This window comes from Echiichthys vipera (assembly GCF_963691815.1).
Source record: "Echiichthys vipera genome assembly, chromosome: 14".
NCBI lineage: Eukaryota > Metazoa > Chordata > Actinopteri > Perciformes > Trachinidae > Echiichthys > Echiichthys vipera.
Window position 1 is genome coordinate 24,304,064 of NC_139839.1, and position 19,641 is coordinate 24,323,704.

Here is a 19,641-nt window from a genome sequence, read left to right on the forward strand (position 1 = left end):
TGCTGCAATATCTTTCAAGTATTTAGAGTTACCCAACTAACTTATGCACCAGACACAGACAAGAGACCAAGACATCTACACTCAGTACCCGGGGGAACGGGGCACGGTACGGATGGACAGTGTGAGTGCACCCTCAGTCATTTGTTATAAATGTGATGTTTATTGTTAATCTAAATTTAAAAAAATGTTGAAACTGGGTATCTTATGACACTACAGTGACAAAGAAACAGTGACTAATGGATTGCAGTTGGGTGTTTACTAAATAAATGAGACTATCAGTGAGATGATTGGCTCTTATTATTTCTGTTACTTTCTATTCTAAATGCTGCCACACCAGGTCAGACATTAAGTCATTCTAGTCATTAATGAGATTAAGTTGGTTTATAACTCAACAGCACTTTAATGTGGATTCTGTACAAGTACAAGAACCATTTTATGCATTTTATGAGTCGTTCACTTTTATTTTAGGCACTAAAAAAATTGGCTGGTAAAAAAAACTCTGTGGCAGGTGGATTTGTGGCTGGTGGCCAAAAAAGTTAACTTCATGCCCTCAGTGCAGGTACACGGGGCTGTGAAGCAATGGCCTAGGACGTGACCCAGAAACTTTGGAGGGATATCACTGACTGCTAATGTCACTGCAACTGGGCGAGTCTACAGACGTGAGGGACACAGTCCAGTTGTGCATTTATGTTCGTATGGTGTTTACCGATATGACTGCAAAAGAGGAGCTGTCAACAGAACTGCCCATGAAAGAACACACGTGGGGAGAGGACATTTTTCAGTCTTTCAAAAACTTTATTGAGAAAAATTAGCTCCCAGTGTGCAAATTGGTGTCAATGACCACGGACGGTGCACCCGCGATGGTTGGCTGCTTGAATGGATTTAATGCAGCTTTGATAAATGGTATTAAGACCAAAAACCGTTCCACCAGAACTGATGATCATTTGGAAGTGTGCTCGAGGCTGGCTCTCATCAGCTACTGTCCACACTATGCATCCCTCGCTGATTCCATTCAGTGCAAGTCATCAGAGTGAGGTGATGATTACAAAAAATGTATAGAGTTGTATTGTGCAATATGGATTAATGCACTTATACAAAGTACAACAACTTATACTGTACATATAAAGAATATGCAATATATTTATGAATACATATATGTTTATATGCATTTTTATAGTAGGGAGACCATTTGCACTCGCTCATTTTAAAAGTAGCTCACAGACTGAAAAAGTGCGTTCACCCCTGCTGTTGAACAATACTCTTTTTGCAAACTACTTGTAACTAATACTCCAGTTGTAAAACTTTGTGTCCATGCAACAATTTTTGTACACTATCATTTCCAGTATATTGTATATATAGAAGCTCAGTTTTGTCCTGATCTGAACTCAAGTGTAACAGTAGTCTAGCATTGTGTAAATTAATTTTTTTATCTATATCAAATCTATGTGTCTCTTTGCTGGGTGGTTCAGGATGCTCCTCTCTTAGTGTGTCCCATGTTTAGATGAAAATGCTCCAGCTCTGGGTTTAAGCTTACACACTTTTATACTGTTTCTGGCAGTTTGGGAATCAACACACAAGCTCAACCTTGTCACCACTTCAGTTATGTGAGCTCTCAGCAATAGGTATGTTTGCATGATGTTTCTTTATTCTTCTGATCCCCTTTTGTTTTGGATTTGTTTGAAGTTCGTCTGAAGGGAAACTAACTGCCTCCTTGAGTTTTTGTTGTTGTTCCTTTTCTAGATTCTTAACCATCTAGAATCAATTTCTTTTGCAATCAACCCAAAACTTGGGACCAGACAAAACCATTATCTGCTACAACTATGCATAAAATACCTGGCTCACTCCTTGCTTCATTTCTCCTGATTCTCTTCTGTATGGACCTGGATCTTCCTCTTGGCTGGCTCGGCACATGTTCTGATGCACAGAATGAAGTCACAAAGGTTTAATTTTGTTAAGATTGAGTTTTAGTTTGATTGTCGCTAATGCGCTAAATGTTCTGTGTCCATCTTTAGAACAGTTTTAAAGGTGTTTTTACTCATTTGCTTGATTAAACCTAAATCAGGACAATGCTGGCATGTACAAAATGACTGATAACTCCCTCACTCTCTAGCTCCCCTAATACGTTGGAATAACTTTCATACAGACCGTTTTTCACAGCAGTCATTTTGACTTGTTGGGACATGTACAGCACAAGTGTTACCAGCAACTGTCCCCATTTCATTTAGGTGTCCTTAAAAACCAAGCGAGTGAGCCAGCATGAACAATACCAGGGCCTTCAGACATACACTGGAGATCAAAATTAGAGAACAAAGTATTAATACTTGATTTATTCTGAATTACTGTTGTTTTTCACTGATCAGAATTTGATGGAATATCAGCTGTGGCTATACCACTGCTGTACTAGCATGTTTTTAAATAGCCAAAAACCAACCTTCAACAATAACCTTGATTATGTGAAAAAAGCAGTCAGCACAATTAGAGAACACTTTAAGATCCCTCCCTGTTATTGGTGTTAATGTGTCCTGGTGACAATCTACTTTATTGTTGGACACACCCTATTTATCTGCAGCTCTCCTGGTTACTTTACAAGATGGCAGCTGCTCTAAGGTGACTGAAACCCAGAGACGGCAGGTTTTCCAGATGAAGGCCAAAGGGATGACCCTCTCAGCCATCAGTCCCTCAAAAAGTCTGGTCGTCCACTTAAAACAAGTGCACGAGAGGACAGGATAATGAGAAGACTCTTAATGGGGAATCGGTTCAACTCTGCAGCTAGAGTTGGTCTCCATTTCAGTGCTGAACAGGACAAGGATCTGTCTCTGCACACAGTGTATCATCGTTTAAGACAATTTGGACTGAAAGCCCACTCTGCAGTGACCAAACCTCTCATCAGCAGAAAGAATAAAAAGGCTAGACTTGCCTTTGCTGAGGAGCATGTTGTGTGGACAGAGGAGAACTGGTCCAGAGTGACTTCAGTGATGAGAGGACAGTCAAATTATCTGTGTCTGATGGAAACATTATGTTCAGCGTAGGACTGGGGAAAGACTGAACCCAAAGTGTGTAAAAAAGTCAGTTACATTTGGAGGAGGAAGTGTCATGGTTTGGGGATGTTTTCTGCAGCAAAAGTTGGGCCTCTTGTACAGCTACATGGCAGGTGAATGCAAATGTTTGTGAATCTCCTTCAGCAACATTCAACACCTTCACTCCAACTGTCTCCCAATCATCTGCAATTTTCAAGACAAAACAATGTCCCTGTCACACTGTAAAACAGGTTCAGCAGTTCCTTGAAGCTAAGAATACTGAAACAATGAAATGTCCAGCCCAGAGTCGAGATCTAAACCCCATAGAGGATCTCTGGAAAATCCTTGGCATCAAAGTAATGTCTAAGAAACCCACTCCAGTTACTGAACTGTGGAAGAGAGTGAAGAAGAACGGACCAAGATCAAACCAGAGCAGTGTGAGAAACTAATGATGTCCGGTGGGTGCAGATGTGCTGAAGTCATTCAAACCTGTGGCCTCTAAACTTCCTGTTCATTTTTTAATCTTTTAGGAGAAAACATTGTTAAAATCTTCTCTCCTGACACAATGAACACTGTACTCTAATTTTACTCTAATTTTTTGTTGAAGTGCCTTGGTTATTCAAAAAACATGCTAGTACAGCAGAGGTATAGCCACAGAGCATATTCTATCAAATTCTTAACAGTAAAAAGTAAGAGTATTTCAGAATAAATCAAGTATTTATAATTTGTTCACTAATTTTGATCTCCAGTGTACACATCTGAACGGAACAATGTTATTAGTTACACCAATGCTTTTGCTATCATGATTATTCAAAACGCATGCGTAGAATAGGTTACCGACATTTTGAATCATGTTGACTCTGGGGACCTACGTACTTTCCAGCATACCTTCACCCAACTTTACCACCCCAGCAGAGGTCTAATCACCCAAATGACAAACACCTGTGTTATATTACACATCACCCCAGACTCAGCTGAGGTTAATAGCTTAACGTACTGTACATCTCACTACAGATACTGTACTTCAGTCAGTAGCCTAAATATACATACATGTGTGTGTGTGTGTGTGTGTGTGTGTGTGTGTGTGTGTGTGTGTGTGTGTGTGTGTGTGTGTGTGTGTGTGTGTGTGTGTGTGTGTGTGTGAGAGAGAGTCAGGTGCTGGTTTGCTATCTTGCAAATATTCAGTAAGTCAAGAAAGCCCCATGAAAACGCCCACAGTAGTGATAAAAAGCAACGGAAGTAAAACAATAATCATTTTTCACAACACACAACGGACAATTAATATCACCAGCTCACCTGTAAACTGTTAAAATTATGTTTTGGTTTGAAGATATGCTCATATCAGTTATTATCAGTTACAGTCTGTGGCATCCTCATAGTGTGAAATAGGTCATGCGCACTCACCTGCCTCACTCCATGGAAAAGTTAGTGGGTAAGGTTAGATGGTAACCCCAGATCTGCAGTAAAGTAAGTGAGGGGTTGTCGGGAAGTGAGTCTCGCGAGAGTTTTTTCGAGTTTACGCTAATCCAGGGTCACTATCTCAACGCTCCAAGGTCTGGACGACCATACAGTCAGTCCACATAGCAACAGTGACAGCTGGTGGCGGTTTAAGGTAATGCAGTCTGAGGCTACGGTGGCCCAATAGCTCAACGCACTGCAAATAGACAAAACAAAAGCAAATTAATAAAAACATCTTCACCAATTCCACAACATAAAGGCAAAAGAAGAAGAAGAATGACTTATATTTATCCCACAAGGGAAATTCAATTTTTTCCCTCTGTTATTATACAGGTGACACACACACACAGGCCCGAAATACACACACACATGCACAAACAGGACCTATATACATGCAATTAATGGAGATGTCAGAGCGAGGGGGCTGCCAATGGATCAGCGCCCCTAGCGATTGGGGGTTCGGTGCCTTGCTCAACAGCACCTTGGCAGTGCCCCGGAGATGAACTGGCACCTCTTCAGCCACCAGTCCACTCTCCATTCATGTTCCACACATGGACACAAACCAGCGACCCTCCGGTTCCCAGCCGAGTCACCTATGCAAATAGACAAAAAACACAACCGTAGTCAGGGGACATAAATATTATGCACATAGCTGATCTTAGCAGCCATGAGTAGGCAATGGATGTATAGCACATCCATGGAGTAACTACTTGCAGCATGGAGACAACAGACGCATCATCTGGCCATGCTTTATCCCAGCACTGTACATACAGTAAACCATACTAACAAATAAGTATCTAATAAACAAAATAAAAAGTCATCGTAAATCATTTTATAAATACTCTGTAGCCTACAGGTTGGTGCAGATCCTGAAAACAATAGCACTAGATTTGAATTGTTTGTATGGTTAACCTTGTGTTGATTCTTGAAATGACAAATTTAATCTTTAGGTAACGTAAGCAAACTTGTTAGCTTCCACAGCCTTCATCAAGGAGAAGCTGTGGAGGAAAAGTGCGACGTGTGAGGAGAAATTAAATCAAAGAAAGCAATGGAAAAGGTACCATAAATGGAACTACTATGGCTTCAGACACAGATGGGAAGGTTGCATGTTTTGGATTGAAGGAAATAGCAAAGATAAATGCAAGAGAGACAGGAGCGAGATCTCTGGAAGCTCAAGTCATAGCTTGGAAGCAGCCATTAACGCAAAAAAAACAAAACCTGAAGGCTTATAGTATGAAAAGTAGGAAGGTGGATGAACAAACTGAATGGAAACTGCTGACACAAACAATTGAGAAAGAAATGGGAAAGATCAAGTTTGCTAAATATTTAAGCAACAGGAGTCTTCTGAGCAACGACATACGTTTCTGAAGCACAAAGACTGAATGGGGAAAAAAATCACTGCTTATAAACCAGGGAATGCAGCAAAGCTTAGAGGTGTAATGTAAGATGTGCTGCTAGCAATGAATATGGAGGAGATAATTCAAGAAGTGAAGGTGGGAAAGAGGGTGAAAGCAACAAGACTACAAACAAGAAGAGAGGATGTGAAAACTGCTAGCCGGTTAGTGCTATAAGAACTTGAAAATGTCACGCCGAAGAAAGTAAGAATGTGATATTTAAGTTATGATGTGAGAGAGTTTATCCCAGCACCACTGCAGTGTTTCAAATACTAAACAATGGGACACACTGCAGGAAAACTAAGATGATGAAGATTTTAAACTATCTGTATCATAGCTGCTATTGCCACTACTCATCATTGATCATGTTTGCCACCATAATTATTATCATTGTCATATTCTATAACCTTAGATGTACTTGTCTCTACTATTCTGTTGTATTAACTGCCATAACATGTAAGTCATATTCACATTACTATAGATATTATTATAGTTACTGTTACGCTTTGGTTACTTGCATCTCTGGATGTGTGTGGGTCTGTCTGTCTCTCTCTGTCCATCTGTGCGTCTTTTCTCTCTTTCTCTCTCCTTTTCTTCCTCCTCAACCGGTGCAGACAGATGTCCGTCCTCCACAGAGCTTGGTCTGTCCGATATTCCTGTCTGTTATAGGGAAGGTTTTCGTCGCCACCGTACTCTACGGGGGAATTGTTGGGTCTATGTAAATCATAAATAAGTCATAGAGTGTGGCCTTTACCTACTCTGTAAAGTGTCCTGAGATAACTTTTGTTATGATTTGGCACTGTAGATAAAATTTAATTGAATTGAAATTGAAATAGATGTGCTGGATGTGGAGGTGAACATGAATATGGACAATGTGGTCAAGATGTAAAAATCAGATGTTGCAACTATGGCGGTGAACCCAGTGGAGGATGCCCTGTTCAAATGCAAGCTAAAAAAAGGTGCAGAAATATTAAGTGTTAAATCAGGTCTCTGTTGCTGATGGAAAGTGAGACAGTTATTAGATCTAGTGAAAGGCTAAAAAAAGAAAGAAAAAAAAGAGAAAATGTAAATAAATGGATGGTCCATCTCCCACTCCAAGCCAAAGACAAACAGAAAAGAAGATTAATGAGGACACTCATTGTGAATAAAATAAGTTGCGTTGCTTTCATATGTAAAATAATGAATGTGACAATGCAACAAACAAGGGAAAGTGATAAAATCATGACGATGGTAGAGGAAAGAGGAACTAGCCATACACTTGTGTTATTCAGTCGAAAATTAGTCAACAATGAACAGAGGATGACAGAGGTCAGTCCATCCGAAACACCGGCAGTCAAAAAGATGAGGAGTGTCCCGGACAGAGGAAGCTGTCATCCTCCGCTCCCCGTCCCACAACTTGAATGGTTTGGTGTTGAATTCAATAAAGAAACCATCAGACATTAGTGTTATCTGTGATAAAGTTTACTGTTAGGGCTGTTCGGTTAACACAAAGCTTCCTAAATACTGAAATATATGCAGATATCATTCATACAGTAGTGGCTACTACAAATATTAAAAGATTGGAGTCTCTGGGTTCTCCGGAGGCTATGGAGCGAGGACAGGGACATGAAAAAGGAAACATTTCCATTAAAACAATGAATAATATAGCCTGTTACAGTACATCTCTAAAACCAATACTAAGAAACAAGAAAAATAGATTTAAAAGAGAAAAACAGCTGAAGCATGAAATACATTTCACAGGTCCTGTTTATGCATTATATGCCCCAAAAGGGGACTTCCTGGATATTAAATGACATATGCTATCATATCATGTTATTGGGCCAATGGTGTATTAAGAAAAGTAATTGGCTGTTAACTGTTTATTCTTGATTCAAGTGAACTTTAATTCATTCACTTAACTACATCTATGTGATAATTAGACAGCAACTGAAGAAATACTGTGTAGCGTTCATTTGCAGCCAGGCAGGATAAGCTTTAGGAGCACATGTTAAACACACGGTTGCAAGACGCCAATGCCGTCTTTGTTTTAATTCTGTGGGGACAAAGCAGGTGATCTCATTTACGCCCATGTTCCATCCATATCACCTTTATTTCTCCAAGGTCCCTGGAGCTGATCATAAACATCTCATGAATCATATTATTCGGTAAAGTTTAACCAGACTTCCTTGAAATGACGTCAAAACAGGTTTCACAATAATAAAGAGATAACGTGCAATGAGACTGAAGAACAAACACAACATGATTGAAAACATGGGGGCGGGATCAGCAAAGGTGCGTTTTCTGCTGCTTTTAAAAGGTGTCCAATGGCAGTATGTTTAGCAGCGATGAAAGGGGAAATATTTTGGGATCAGAGCTTGGTACGACCTTAAAACCCTGGTGAGAACTGCATCCCAAAGGCATATACCAATATCAAACATGATATAACCATAGACTGTGTCAAAATATAATATAAGCTTTTAGTAGACTGGTCAGAAATGAGAAAGAAGCGACCACTCAGGATCCTCATTTCACACGCTGTCATCTCAAAATGCAGTGGATCTAAATGCTTTTCTTAAAAAACAGCTTGAGGATGCACTGTTCTCTAAAGTGTCATGTGTCCTAGCAGATACTACATCGCATGTTGACACTGATTGTCAGTGACACAATAACCTATGTACAAATATTATTGTAGTAAAGTACAATGTCAGAATACTGATAACTGCAGAGGAAGGCACACCCATGTCATTAAGCTGTAAATATGACACACACAAAAGGTGCCATACCTACTGTATGTTAAGAGTGTGAAAGTGCCACATCAGCTCACACATTTGGTTCTGCCCCGAGGTTTCGGGTTTCTGGAGGTCCATATTCAGGTTTTATATTAAAGTATTTGGAAAACTTACTGAATCTGACCCCCTCACAGTTTTTTTTAATTTTGTTATTCAACCTGAAGATAACCCTCATCCAAACAGCCTCTCAAAATGTATTCAATACTCTTCCATCTGTCCATCTGTCCGTCTTTATTATCTTTCTCTCTCCCTTTCTTCCTCCCCAACCGGTGCAGACAGATGTCCGTCCTCCACAGAGCTGGGTCTGTCTGATGTTCCTGCCTGTTATTGGGAAGGTTTTCGTTGCCACCGTACTCTACGGGGGAATTGTTGGGTCTATGTAAATCATAAATAAGTCATTGAGTGTGGTCTTTACCTACTCTGTAAAGTGTTCTGAGATAACTTTTGTTATGATTTGTCTCTATAAAAAAAATTGAATTGAATTGAATTGAATTCTAGCTAGAAGATGAAAATGTTAAATTGTTAGGAAGCCTCCCTCCCAACATTTCAGCACTGGATCAGATTTAAGTTCTTGAACTTAGGAGAAAATAAGTTATTCTATTCATGGGTCTAATGACAGATTCTTTCAGGTTTGGAAGCCCCCCGTCACATACTTGGTTAAACAGTTGAAAATGGATTTATCTGATGTCAAATGAGTTCAAATGTGACTTTGTTGCTTCAACCTTTGTCTTGCTAGTGTTGTCTTTTTTGTTTTTTCCTTGGGTTGTTATTGTCTCTTGTGAAAAATCTATGGTGACTTTTGTATAATGTTTATTAAATATATTTTTTGTTTGTTTAAAAATCTTGCTGTCTTTTTTGCAAATAGGAATATGTTGATTATCATATGTGTGGTGAAAAACAAATGATTTGGGGGTGGGGGCGTGGGGGTGATGTGTGTTTTAGCAGTGTTGGGTGGTGTGCCATGAGTTTTGCTCCATCAGCCAGTTACTTGACTACAGGACATTTGTCACACAAACAATGTCAAACTGAAACTCAGCGCTTTGTGCAAAATTAGTTTTATTACAACAAATAAATAACTTGATTTGGTTAAAATAAAACATTCAATGCGTACTAATAACAAGTGTATGAAAATAATGGAATGTTACATCAGTTTTATTTGTACGATCATTTGGTTTTGTTTTATGAAAATCTTCCTGATCAATAAGTTCCCTCTGAGGTTCAGATTTAAAGTGCAAAGTGTGTGATAAAGTACTGCTGATTCATGAAAAGAGCTTTGTCTTCAGGTCCACTACAAACTCTGTCACTCGTTCTGTGGACATAAAAAAAGATGAATTAAATATGAACCTGTAGAATATTTACTCATTATTAGTATAAAAACTCAAATAACCGTCAACTGTAAAAGACAGAAAAAATGCATTTGGGAAAGTTAGAATCACGTTTGTACAGAAAATGAATCTCTATGCATTAACATACCGTACCTGCATTTGTTCATATACCCAGTTGATAAAGTAGGTTACATTGCCGTAGACTCCTGGCTTGTTCCTCCAAGCACATCCAATCCCCCAACTAGTGTCCCCAGCCAGCCACCATACATCTCCTTCCTTGACCACCAGGGGCCCTCCGCTGTCACCCTGCAGCACACAGGAGGAAAACGTATCTCAGGTTAGAGAGAGAGAGTGAGTGAGTGTGTGTCCTGTACCTGTACAGCTATCCTTGCAAAGACCGATTTTAGATTTTTTTTTTTTAGGGTTAGTGTAAGGTTCGGAGTTAAGCGTTTAGTTTAGTGTGTGTGCGTGTGTGTGTGTGTGTGTGTGTGTGTGTGTGTGTGTGTGTGTGTGTGTGTGTGTGTGTGTGTGTGTGTGTGTGTGTGTGTGTGTTGTGTGTGTGTGTGTGTGTGTGTATGTGTGTGTGTGTGTATGTGTGTGTGTGTGACTAACCTGACATGAGTCGACTCCTCCCTGCAGCTTGCCCGCACAGATCATGGTCTCAGTGATTTGCCCATTTAACACCTGAGGGGTGTTGCAGGTCTCTCTGCTGTAAATGGTCACCTGGGCTTGATTTAGTTTGTCAGGGGACGGTCCTGAGAAAAATTAATGATTGCACACCCACAGTTGGCTCAGTCAAGCTTCCCTCACTTGGACTTTAAGCATTAAAAAGCAGTAGACCCCTGAAACATTTAGACAAATAATCTACAGAGAGGCAGTGCATTCTGCATTCATCTACACATGGAAAGTTGGTCATATACACTCAGCATTTGGCTCACCAGATGAGCGCAAGGCTCCCCATCCCGTGATCCAGGCTTGATGTCCAGCAGAGAGGTCCACACCAATGTTGGGGAGACACACTGGCTTCACTGTTCCTTAGACATGAACGTGTATCGGCTTATAGTGCTGCCATTATCAGTGTAGAAATCTTCAAATCATCATTCAATTAAGAAATATGACTTTTGCTGGCACATACTTACTTGTAAATGTCAAAGGTGTATCAAGCTTTAGGAGAGCAATGTCATTGTCATTAGTTTGTGTGTCGAATTCTTTATGACTGATGATTTTGTTAACTGTTTTGCCAGTGCCAAAGCCCATCCGAACCAAGCTCACGTCGCCTGAGTGTACCTTCCACATTCCAGGGTAGGAGTACCTGCCATGAAGTCAAACAGTCAAACATAGGGAGAACAAATCTGCGATTCTTTCCTGAATGTCTGTTAAAAGACAGTAAAAATCTAATATGTAAAAACAAAGCAAATGGCATGGTGTAAAGACTCACTTTTGGAAGCAGTGAGCAGCAGATAGGATCCAGTAAGGGCTGATAATAGAGCCTCCACAAACATGTTGATCATAAATCTGGAGACTGACCTGCCACGGCCAGGCCCCGTTTGTTGCCTCTGTACCACCCACTATACGAGCACTCGGGGCTGCTGAACTCACTCCACATTCTGAGGGTGGAGGAAAATGGTTTAATGTAACTCATTTTTCTTCAGGGGTTCAAGAACAAACTGTAAGTCAGGTAAATTTAAAGTTCTATGGTCTGATAAATGTGGTCCCTTTATCGAAAGAAATCACCACTGTCCGGCTGGCTTAATAACATTTACAGACCAAAGTGTTGAAGCAATAGCTCACCAATACAGTGAAGTTTGACTGCTCTGGTTGAGCAACTCTGGCTGCAAAGCAAAGGACAGCAGACATTGATATTAAAGACAACAAATCCAAAGCAACACAATCAACACTTATTTAATAGTTAGAATAGTTCTAAGTACACAGTGGGGATTAGATCAACTCAGCTCCCAGTGGGAATTGAATCACTGCTGTACTGTGCATAAAGTTACTGTGCAGGGACGGGTGGGGTGGTGTACCTGTGAGAGAGCTGGGACTGTATACGTGACCCATGGGTACTTCCAGGCTTCAGCTTCATGTAACCCCTCCAGGCCAAAGAACCTGCATTGGTTTGGGTGGAGGACACGTAATCCTGTCTGTGGGAAGAACAGGACAAAGGACAAACAGCAAGGCAACATCAATACACTATACTTAACTAAACTTGCTGTTGAAGATCGTGTACAGCTAGACACGCAATTAACCTGCAATGTCATCAAAATGTAACTGGAATTCTGCATTCAAGAGACTGTTGCAGTGGACGGCGAGTGTGCTAGTACAGTCCAGGTATACGCAGAGTGACAGAGCGACAGAGAGACAGGGGAGCTGGATTAAAATACAAGCTCAAACAATAGTAACTATGTATTTTTTTTTTTTGTAATGAAAAGAATGCATCAAAAAAAAGCTTTTACAAGAACACTTACACTTAACACACCAACCATTCATAACTGCTAAATTAGGCTAAAATGGAAGGATCAGAGTGATACTAAATGAAGAGCCAATTGGGAGCCGGCTCTTTTAATGGATTCAAGCCTCAAGAACTGAATCTTTGAAAAGAGCCGGACTTCTCATCAGTCATGTTGACTGGAGATCAAAATTAGAGAACAACTCATGAATACTTAATTCTGAAATAGTTATTTTTTATTGTTCAGAATTTGATGGAATATCCACACTGTCTATACCACTGCTGTACTTGTATGTTTTAAGGCACTTAAACAAAAACCTTTATTTCGTAAAAAAAAAATAATAAGCAAATTAGAGAACAGTAACCATTGTGTCAGAAGAGAAGATTTCAACAATGTTTTCTTCTATAAGATTAAAAAAATGAACAGGAAGTGAAGAGGCCACAGCTTTGAATGACTTCAGCACATCTGCACCCACAGGACATCACTAGTTTCTCACACTGCTCTGGTTTGATCTGCGTCCATTCTGACTCAGTCTCTTCCACACTTCACTAACTGGAGTGGGTTTATTACACATTACTGTGTTGCCAACGATTTTCCAGATATCCTCTATGGGTTTTAGATCTGGACTCTGGGCCGTACATTTCATTGTTTCAGTATTCTCAGCTTCAAGGAACTGCTTCACCTGTTTTACAATGTGACAGGGGACATTGTTTTGTCTTGAAAATTGCAGCTGATTGGAGACAATTGAAGTGAAGGTATTGCATGTTGCTGAATGAGGTTCACAGAAACATTTGCATTCACTCTGCCATGTAACTGTACAAGAGGCCCAACTCCTGCTGCAGAAAACATCCACCAAACCATGGCATGACATTGCTAATTTCTTTGGGTCTGATGGGAAACATTACGTTCACCGTCAGATTGGGAAAACACCAAACCCAAAGTGTGTGAAGAAGTCAGTTCAATTTCGAGGGAGTAAGTGTCAGAGTCCAGGTCTAAACCTCTCTAATTCTGTTTTTGTTGAAGTGCTTTAGTTATTTAAAAAACATGCAAGTACAGCAGTGGTATAGCCACAGCGGATTTTCAGCAGATATCATATTCAAATTCTGTAAAAAACAAAACAAAAAAACAATATTTCAGAATAAATCACGTATAAAAATGTGTTCTCTAATTTTGATCTCCAGTATATATATACATATATACAACAAATCAAATAAACCACAATTAAATCAATTCTACAATCAAAGCAACTCATCAAATTGTCTCTTAAAACTTAATACGAGCTGCTACTTTTTTAAGTAGTTTTAGTGTCCTGTGACAGTCTATGTCCTCTCAGTTTTTTCCTTTCTGACAAAAATACATTATAAGGAAAACACTGAAGAAGGACAGATGAGAGGAGAAGGGGGCATGAACAACTAAAGAAGACGATCAGCACCTCTTGTAGCCCATATGCTCACACACGGCTCTCCCATAGTTGTTGTCCCAGTTTTCAGCACACACAGGCATCCACGACTGGCTCTGAGACGAGTAACTTTGCAGCATATAGTTGGTCCCGTGGAGTCGAACTTTAGAGCAGAGAGGACAGATTTCTACTGATGAGGCAGACACGGTATGTATCTATGTATCTATGCATGTTTGTATGTATGTATGTATGAATGTAAGTCAGTATGTATGTATGTATGTATGTATCTATGCATGTTTGTATGTATGTATGTATGTATGAATGTAAGTAAGTATGTATGTATGCATGTTTGTATGTATGTATGTAAGTCAGTATGTTTGTATGATGTATGTGTAGATATTGATTTTATTCTTACAGCACTGAGATTCATCCTCTCCGTTAGAACAGTCCCTTACACCATCACACCACTGAGAGAGGCTCAAACACTTCCCACCACTTCTACATGACTTCCCCAGTAAACACTGGTAGTACACTGCAAACACACACACACACTCATCATTATATGATATGCATTTGAAGTTAAAAATGATTTAATGCAGCTCCAGAAATCTTTAAATGGACTTACAAAAGTACCAGAGCAAGAGGCCGACTATTGCCAGGATAACAAGCAGACACAGTGCTGCAGACAGTATATACTTCCACTGACATTTCTTTATTCCTGTAAGACAAACAAAAAAATTGTTTAGACAAGACCAATAAAATAAAAAGATTTGCATATTCATGCAAATAACATGTGAAACTCAAGCTCAACAAGCTGAACATACTGTAGATCTCCCCAAAGCAATTTCAGTCAAAAGCAACTGGACTTGGTTATTTTATTCAGACAAATAACCAAGTCCAGTTGCTTTTGACTGAAATTGCTTTGGGGATAACGATGACCTGGACAAATGAGAACCTTCACAGGCTTACTGTAGATCTAAAATACGGTCTAAACAAAAGTCTTATAACACATAACTAAGACACTGTGGACACTTCTAGCTGTGTTATATTAATGAAGAATTCAAATCCTATTTCTACAATCATTATGACAAATGGCGGTAATGCTTATTTTGCTTTGTTTTATATTCTTACTATATCGTCCTACAACTTTCCATACAGGTCTTGTTCAGTTATATTAAACAAGACCTGTTTAGTTATATGTTTTAAAACTATAACTATGAACGGTATTTAAAGACTGTGAGGAAGAGTAGTAACCATAGCAGCTTCTCAACAAATGAATTGTTTCTTTTTACCAAAGAGAGGTACATTTTTGGAATAACACATTCATATTTGATTTCATCTTATTACTATTCTATGTTTGCCCTAATTTTGAATGTGGAATTTCGTGGATATGATTGTTCGATTTACGTACATATAGCATACATGGCAGAACCATAAGGTTCACCTGCTGTCCCCACCCCGATCATTTCTGCACAGCCCCATTGAAGTTGTTATGCGTTTGGCCACAATGCAACGATAAAGCCCTTGAAACCAGACATGTGACTCAAGTAAAGTCAAGCCACTTTACCTTACATGTTTAAAAAGTATGACAATGCATTGAATTTGTACTATTATTATTATTTAGTGGAATAAATGTATCAAACAAAACACAAACAACTTTATAAAGATTATTTTTTTCTTACATAAAATCCCCTCCTCAACACGTTTAAACAGCCGGACTACAATGTAATCAAACAAAAAACCAGCTTATTTGTCTCTTAATTTCTTCTTAGTCAAAATAATAACGTTTTATACTGACCGGGTTAATTTGCGATATCAGTCGTAACCAGGCTAACATTAGCTACAGAGTTGAGAGGGAGCAGATCGTATCAGGCTAACGTTAGCTAACATCAGCCCTCACAGACGCCGGGTAATGTTACACACACTTGTAATGTCAACATGGACAACACTGAACATTTTTCATTTTTCAAACTGAAAACATAAAATGAATACAGACACGTCTATGCACCTTTGTGAGGTAAATGCATTGTATATACCTCTGTAAGAATAGAGATGTGGTAACCTGCTCACTTACAACTCCGTAGCTAGCTAACGTTAGCCTTATGACAATTGATTGCACTAATAAACCCAAACACCAGAATCAAACGCTGGCATTTGGATTGTGACGAAATTCAGAAAAAAACTAAAACATTTTTTAGTAAGTCACTGTTAAAAGTGAAAAAAAAAAAAAACATGGTCTTTTTCAGCACTTACATACATCAAATAAGCCATCAAGACAATTTTAGTGTGTGTAACAACCATTTACGGAAAAATCCAGTAGAGTCGCTAACAACCGGACGTGGCTAACAATGAATAGCTCGGGGCAGTACAGTGAAGGCATTCAAACGTCTTTTTTAACCACCAATTCTGCTCAAAATAACACCAAACCTCTGCAGTAGCATGAGAAGAGTCCCTACACAGAAAACAAAGCACCAATGGGCTCCTACCTTTGGGATTGACTTTGGTAATCCACTTGAATGGACTTTACTATGAGGGGAGCTGGTACAGGGGCCAGTAGGTAAGTCTTTAAAACACTTTTTTAATAAACTCTGGGTTCACTAACTACGTTGCTGGTGCTTCGTTTTCTGTGTAGGGACTCTTCTCATGCTACTGCAGAGGTTTGCTGTTATTTTGAGCAGTATTCCCAGATTTCTCCGTTAGACTTAGACTTCTCTTTATTGATCCCTTTGGGATGACTCCCGCAGGGAAATTGAATAGTTGTCACATGAAAAAAAACTGTCTCGATGGCTTATTTAATGTATGTAAGTGTCGTAAAAGATATGGGATGATTTTGCACCGGAATTACATTTTAAAAGTGACTTGAACAAGAAAAAATGACTTGGACCAAATGACTTGAGTCACATGTCTGCAACTATGTAACTTTTTTTCTGAACTACAGCAACTGTAGTTACGGGATAATAGCACTGTGCAGTAAATGATGAAACAGAAGCACAATAACAGAGTACAACAGCAGCACAAATAGATAAGAGTCGTAAAGTTACAGGCGCAAACTCACTCTTATTACACAGCTATACATCTAATGTTACTTTCTACATGTTATCTGCCTGAACCACTGGTCATACAACATACAGCAACACCTCTGAGTGCTCTACACAGAGCAACATTGTTTCATGCTCACAAATTCAACTTGTAAAAGGAAGAATATTTTCTATTACGCTTTAAGTACAACTAAGTTAATAAATACATGAAAGTTACAAAAGATGTTTTTATTCATATGAGTGGGTATTTGCCTTATGACTGAATGGAAGACATTGTTTACCCACCTTTACATCCACCCGCTTCACATGAGGCAAATGAATGATGTATGATAAATTACTATACCTTTCTTTTGTCCTTTATTATGTGGAGTTCCAGGTGTCACAGTGTGGTGGGTGTTGATGAGTTTGGGAGTGACTGCAACATAGCTGGGGGTCTGCTGTGGGAGGGAAGGGTATATACCCTGGTGTGGGACATTTGAAGGGGGTCTTCCTTCCTCATGCTGAAACCCTATGTTGTCATAGGTGGGACAATTTTCCTGGAGGTACAATAAAGAGACCGGAATAAAAACATTTTCTATAGGTAACGCAAGGTAAACGAGATCTTGCTTTACTGAGAAATATCATTCATTACATATTAGCAAATGTGGTGAAAAAAATATTAAAAAAAGAGAAAAATATATGGAAATCCAGACATTAAGAAATATTTTACACTACACTTACCTGGTTATCATTCATCTTGAAACTGGTTACACGGCCTTGGGAGTGAGGTTGTCTGGTTCTTTACTAAAAATGAACCAAGCATAAGTAGACTACAGTACGTGACACACCGTATGACTAATATGTAGCATTTATTAAAGCAATACTCATAAAACAAAATCATTAGATTGAGAAACGTTCTCATTAGAATGTTAGCTCACAAGAATAACAAAAAAACTTGTATCAGAAATAATACTTCAATATTTCCCTCGCCGATCACTGGTGATGTCCAGGTTTTTAGCATTTGAGAACTGTTCCACGTTTCAAAAGCACAATAAAATCCAATAATGCTCACATGTTAAGAGTTGACTAACACATTCATCCACTTTTTTTCCCCCACTAGATTTCCACCTACCTTGAAATTCCCACAATCTTCTTCAGCGCTCTGGTTCTGTCTATTCCCCCACTCCCTGTTTCTCTCTCTGCCTCATTTTCCCTCATTACTCCATGTGATCAACAGCCATGACCACACCTTTTCCACTGTGTGCACAGGGCAGCCCGTTGTGCCCCACTTGAATTAAACAACACTTTGAAAATGACATGGGCAAACAGCAGGTATTGATGAAGGCCACCACAGATACTGATTACCATAGGTCCATAGCCAGGCTTTATGATAAGCTGAATGATGTGAAAATATTGAGCGGGGGCTGTAAATTGATTTGTGAGAGGAAAATCTTATTTAGGAATACCTCTGTATGATTTCACAGAACAGTTGGAATCATGTTGGCCAAACAAAAAGTGAGGTGTTGTAAACCTAGCAGACCTCCTCTTTGAATTAGACATTCAGTAACAAAACCTGTTGAGAATGTGGTTTCTATCATAAAATCTGCTGTTAAAACTACACAAACATGAACTGATAACACAAAAATTTACATGTTCTAAAAGTTTTGCAATCAGGTGGCAACTTCTTGAATAAGTGAAAATAGTAAACAAGTAATGTTAGCAGTTAGGACACGCTTCCCAGAAACCTAAGCTGTCATCTAGTTCTAATCACAGTGTGACGGAGGAGAGGAACGAGAGGAGGGACGAGTGGTCGCTGCTTGTTTGACATACCAAAAGCAGTCATTCAGATAAGGCCTAATGGGACAAAAAAGGATTGAAGTCAAGTGAAAAGGCATAAAAGACGTTTCTTACATTGTGCACGCTATTGTCCGCCCTCCTTACGAGAAACGTCTACTGTGTTTAATCAGTAACATCCAAACAAATGGGCACGTATGCTGAAACACACTGATGGACTTTCAGACCCTGTTAATATTTAACTCCACGTTTGACTGAGTTAACTGGCAGGAACAGGAAGGAACAAAAGACTAAAGGACAGAATGCCCCACTAAGCTGGGGGATATGGCCATATATGGTATATATATAGATAGACAGATAGATATACATATATATAGATATACAGTATATATAGAGAAAAAAAGATTTCTGTTAATGAATATTCTATATGAAATGATCACATTAAAAGCTACATTTGTACTCCTGTGTACAATACTTGAGACTAATGAGTTTTGTTGAGTATTTTCTTATTTTACTAAAAACTTTAGTGCAAAACAAACATAATATGCAAGGACCATAATGTACAGCATCATCCAAATGAGGTCAATATTGCTGTTTAGCTGCTGCTTTCTTCTACATCGCGATGAAAAACATATGATAGACATTTGTACATTGTTTTGGTGTATTGTCATATCACTCAACCCTACTACTATAACATCACTTCAGTATACATTTATTACATATTGCATTTGAAGTGGAGATGAATAATCATGCATTATTGAGATACAATTCCATCACTGACAACTTTTTTGGCAACATTTTAGGCAAGCGACATGGTGAGGTGGTGGTTAGCACTGTTGCCTCACAGCAAGAGGCAACAGTGCCCTGGTTCCCTGGTTTAAATCCTGCCTGGGGGCCTTTTGTGTGGAGTTTAGGTTAATTGATGACTCTAAATTTCCCGTAGGTGTGAGTGAGAGTGTGAATGGTTGTCTGTCTCTGTTTGTGTCTATGTGTCCTGTGATAGACTGGCATCCTGGCCAGGG

At 39.2% G+C, this 19,641-nt stretch overlaps 1 protein-coding gene across 1 annotated transcript; it reads right to left on the reverse strand.

Annotated features, from left to right (window-relative positions):
- Nucleotides 1-1,850: 1,850 nt before the first annotated feature.
- Nucleotides 1,851-17,581, reverse strand: tmprss2 (transmembrane serine protease 2; the record flags this gene model as incomplete). The annotated part of the gene is made up of 13 exons (XM_083926540.1): nucleotides 1,851-1,914; nucleotides 10,111-10,268; nucleotides 10,575-10,717; nucleotides 10,901-10,996; nucleotides 11,102-11,274; nucleotides 11,401-11,569; nucleotides 11,754-11,794; nucleotides 11,987-12,103; nucleotides 13,842-13,971; nucleotides 14,224-14,340; nucleotides 14,434-14,526; nucleotides 17,190-17,382; nucleotides 17,567-17,581. 13 exons carry the CDS (start codon nucleotides 17,579-17,581, stop codon nucleotides 1,851-1,853), a joined length of 1,509 nt encoding a protein of 502 aa, XP_083782666.1.
- Between the last annotated feature and the right edge of the window lie 2,060 nt (nucleotides 17,582-19,641).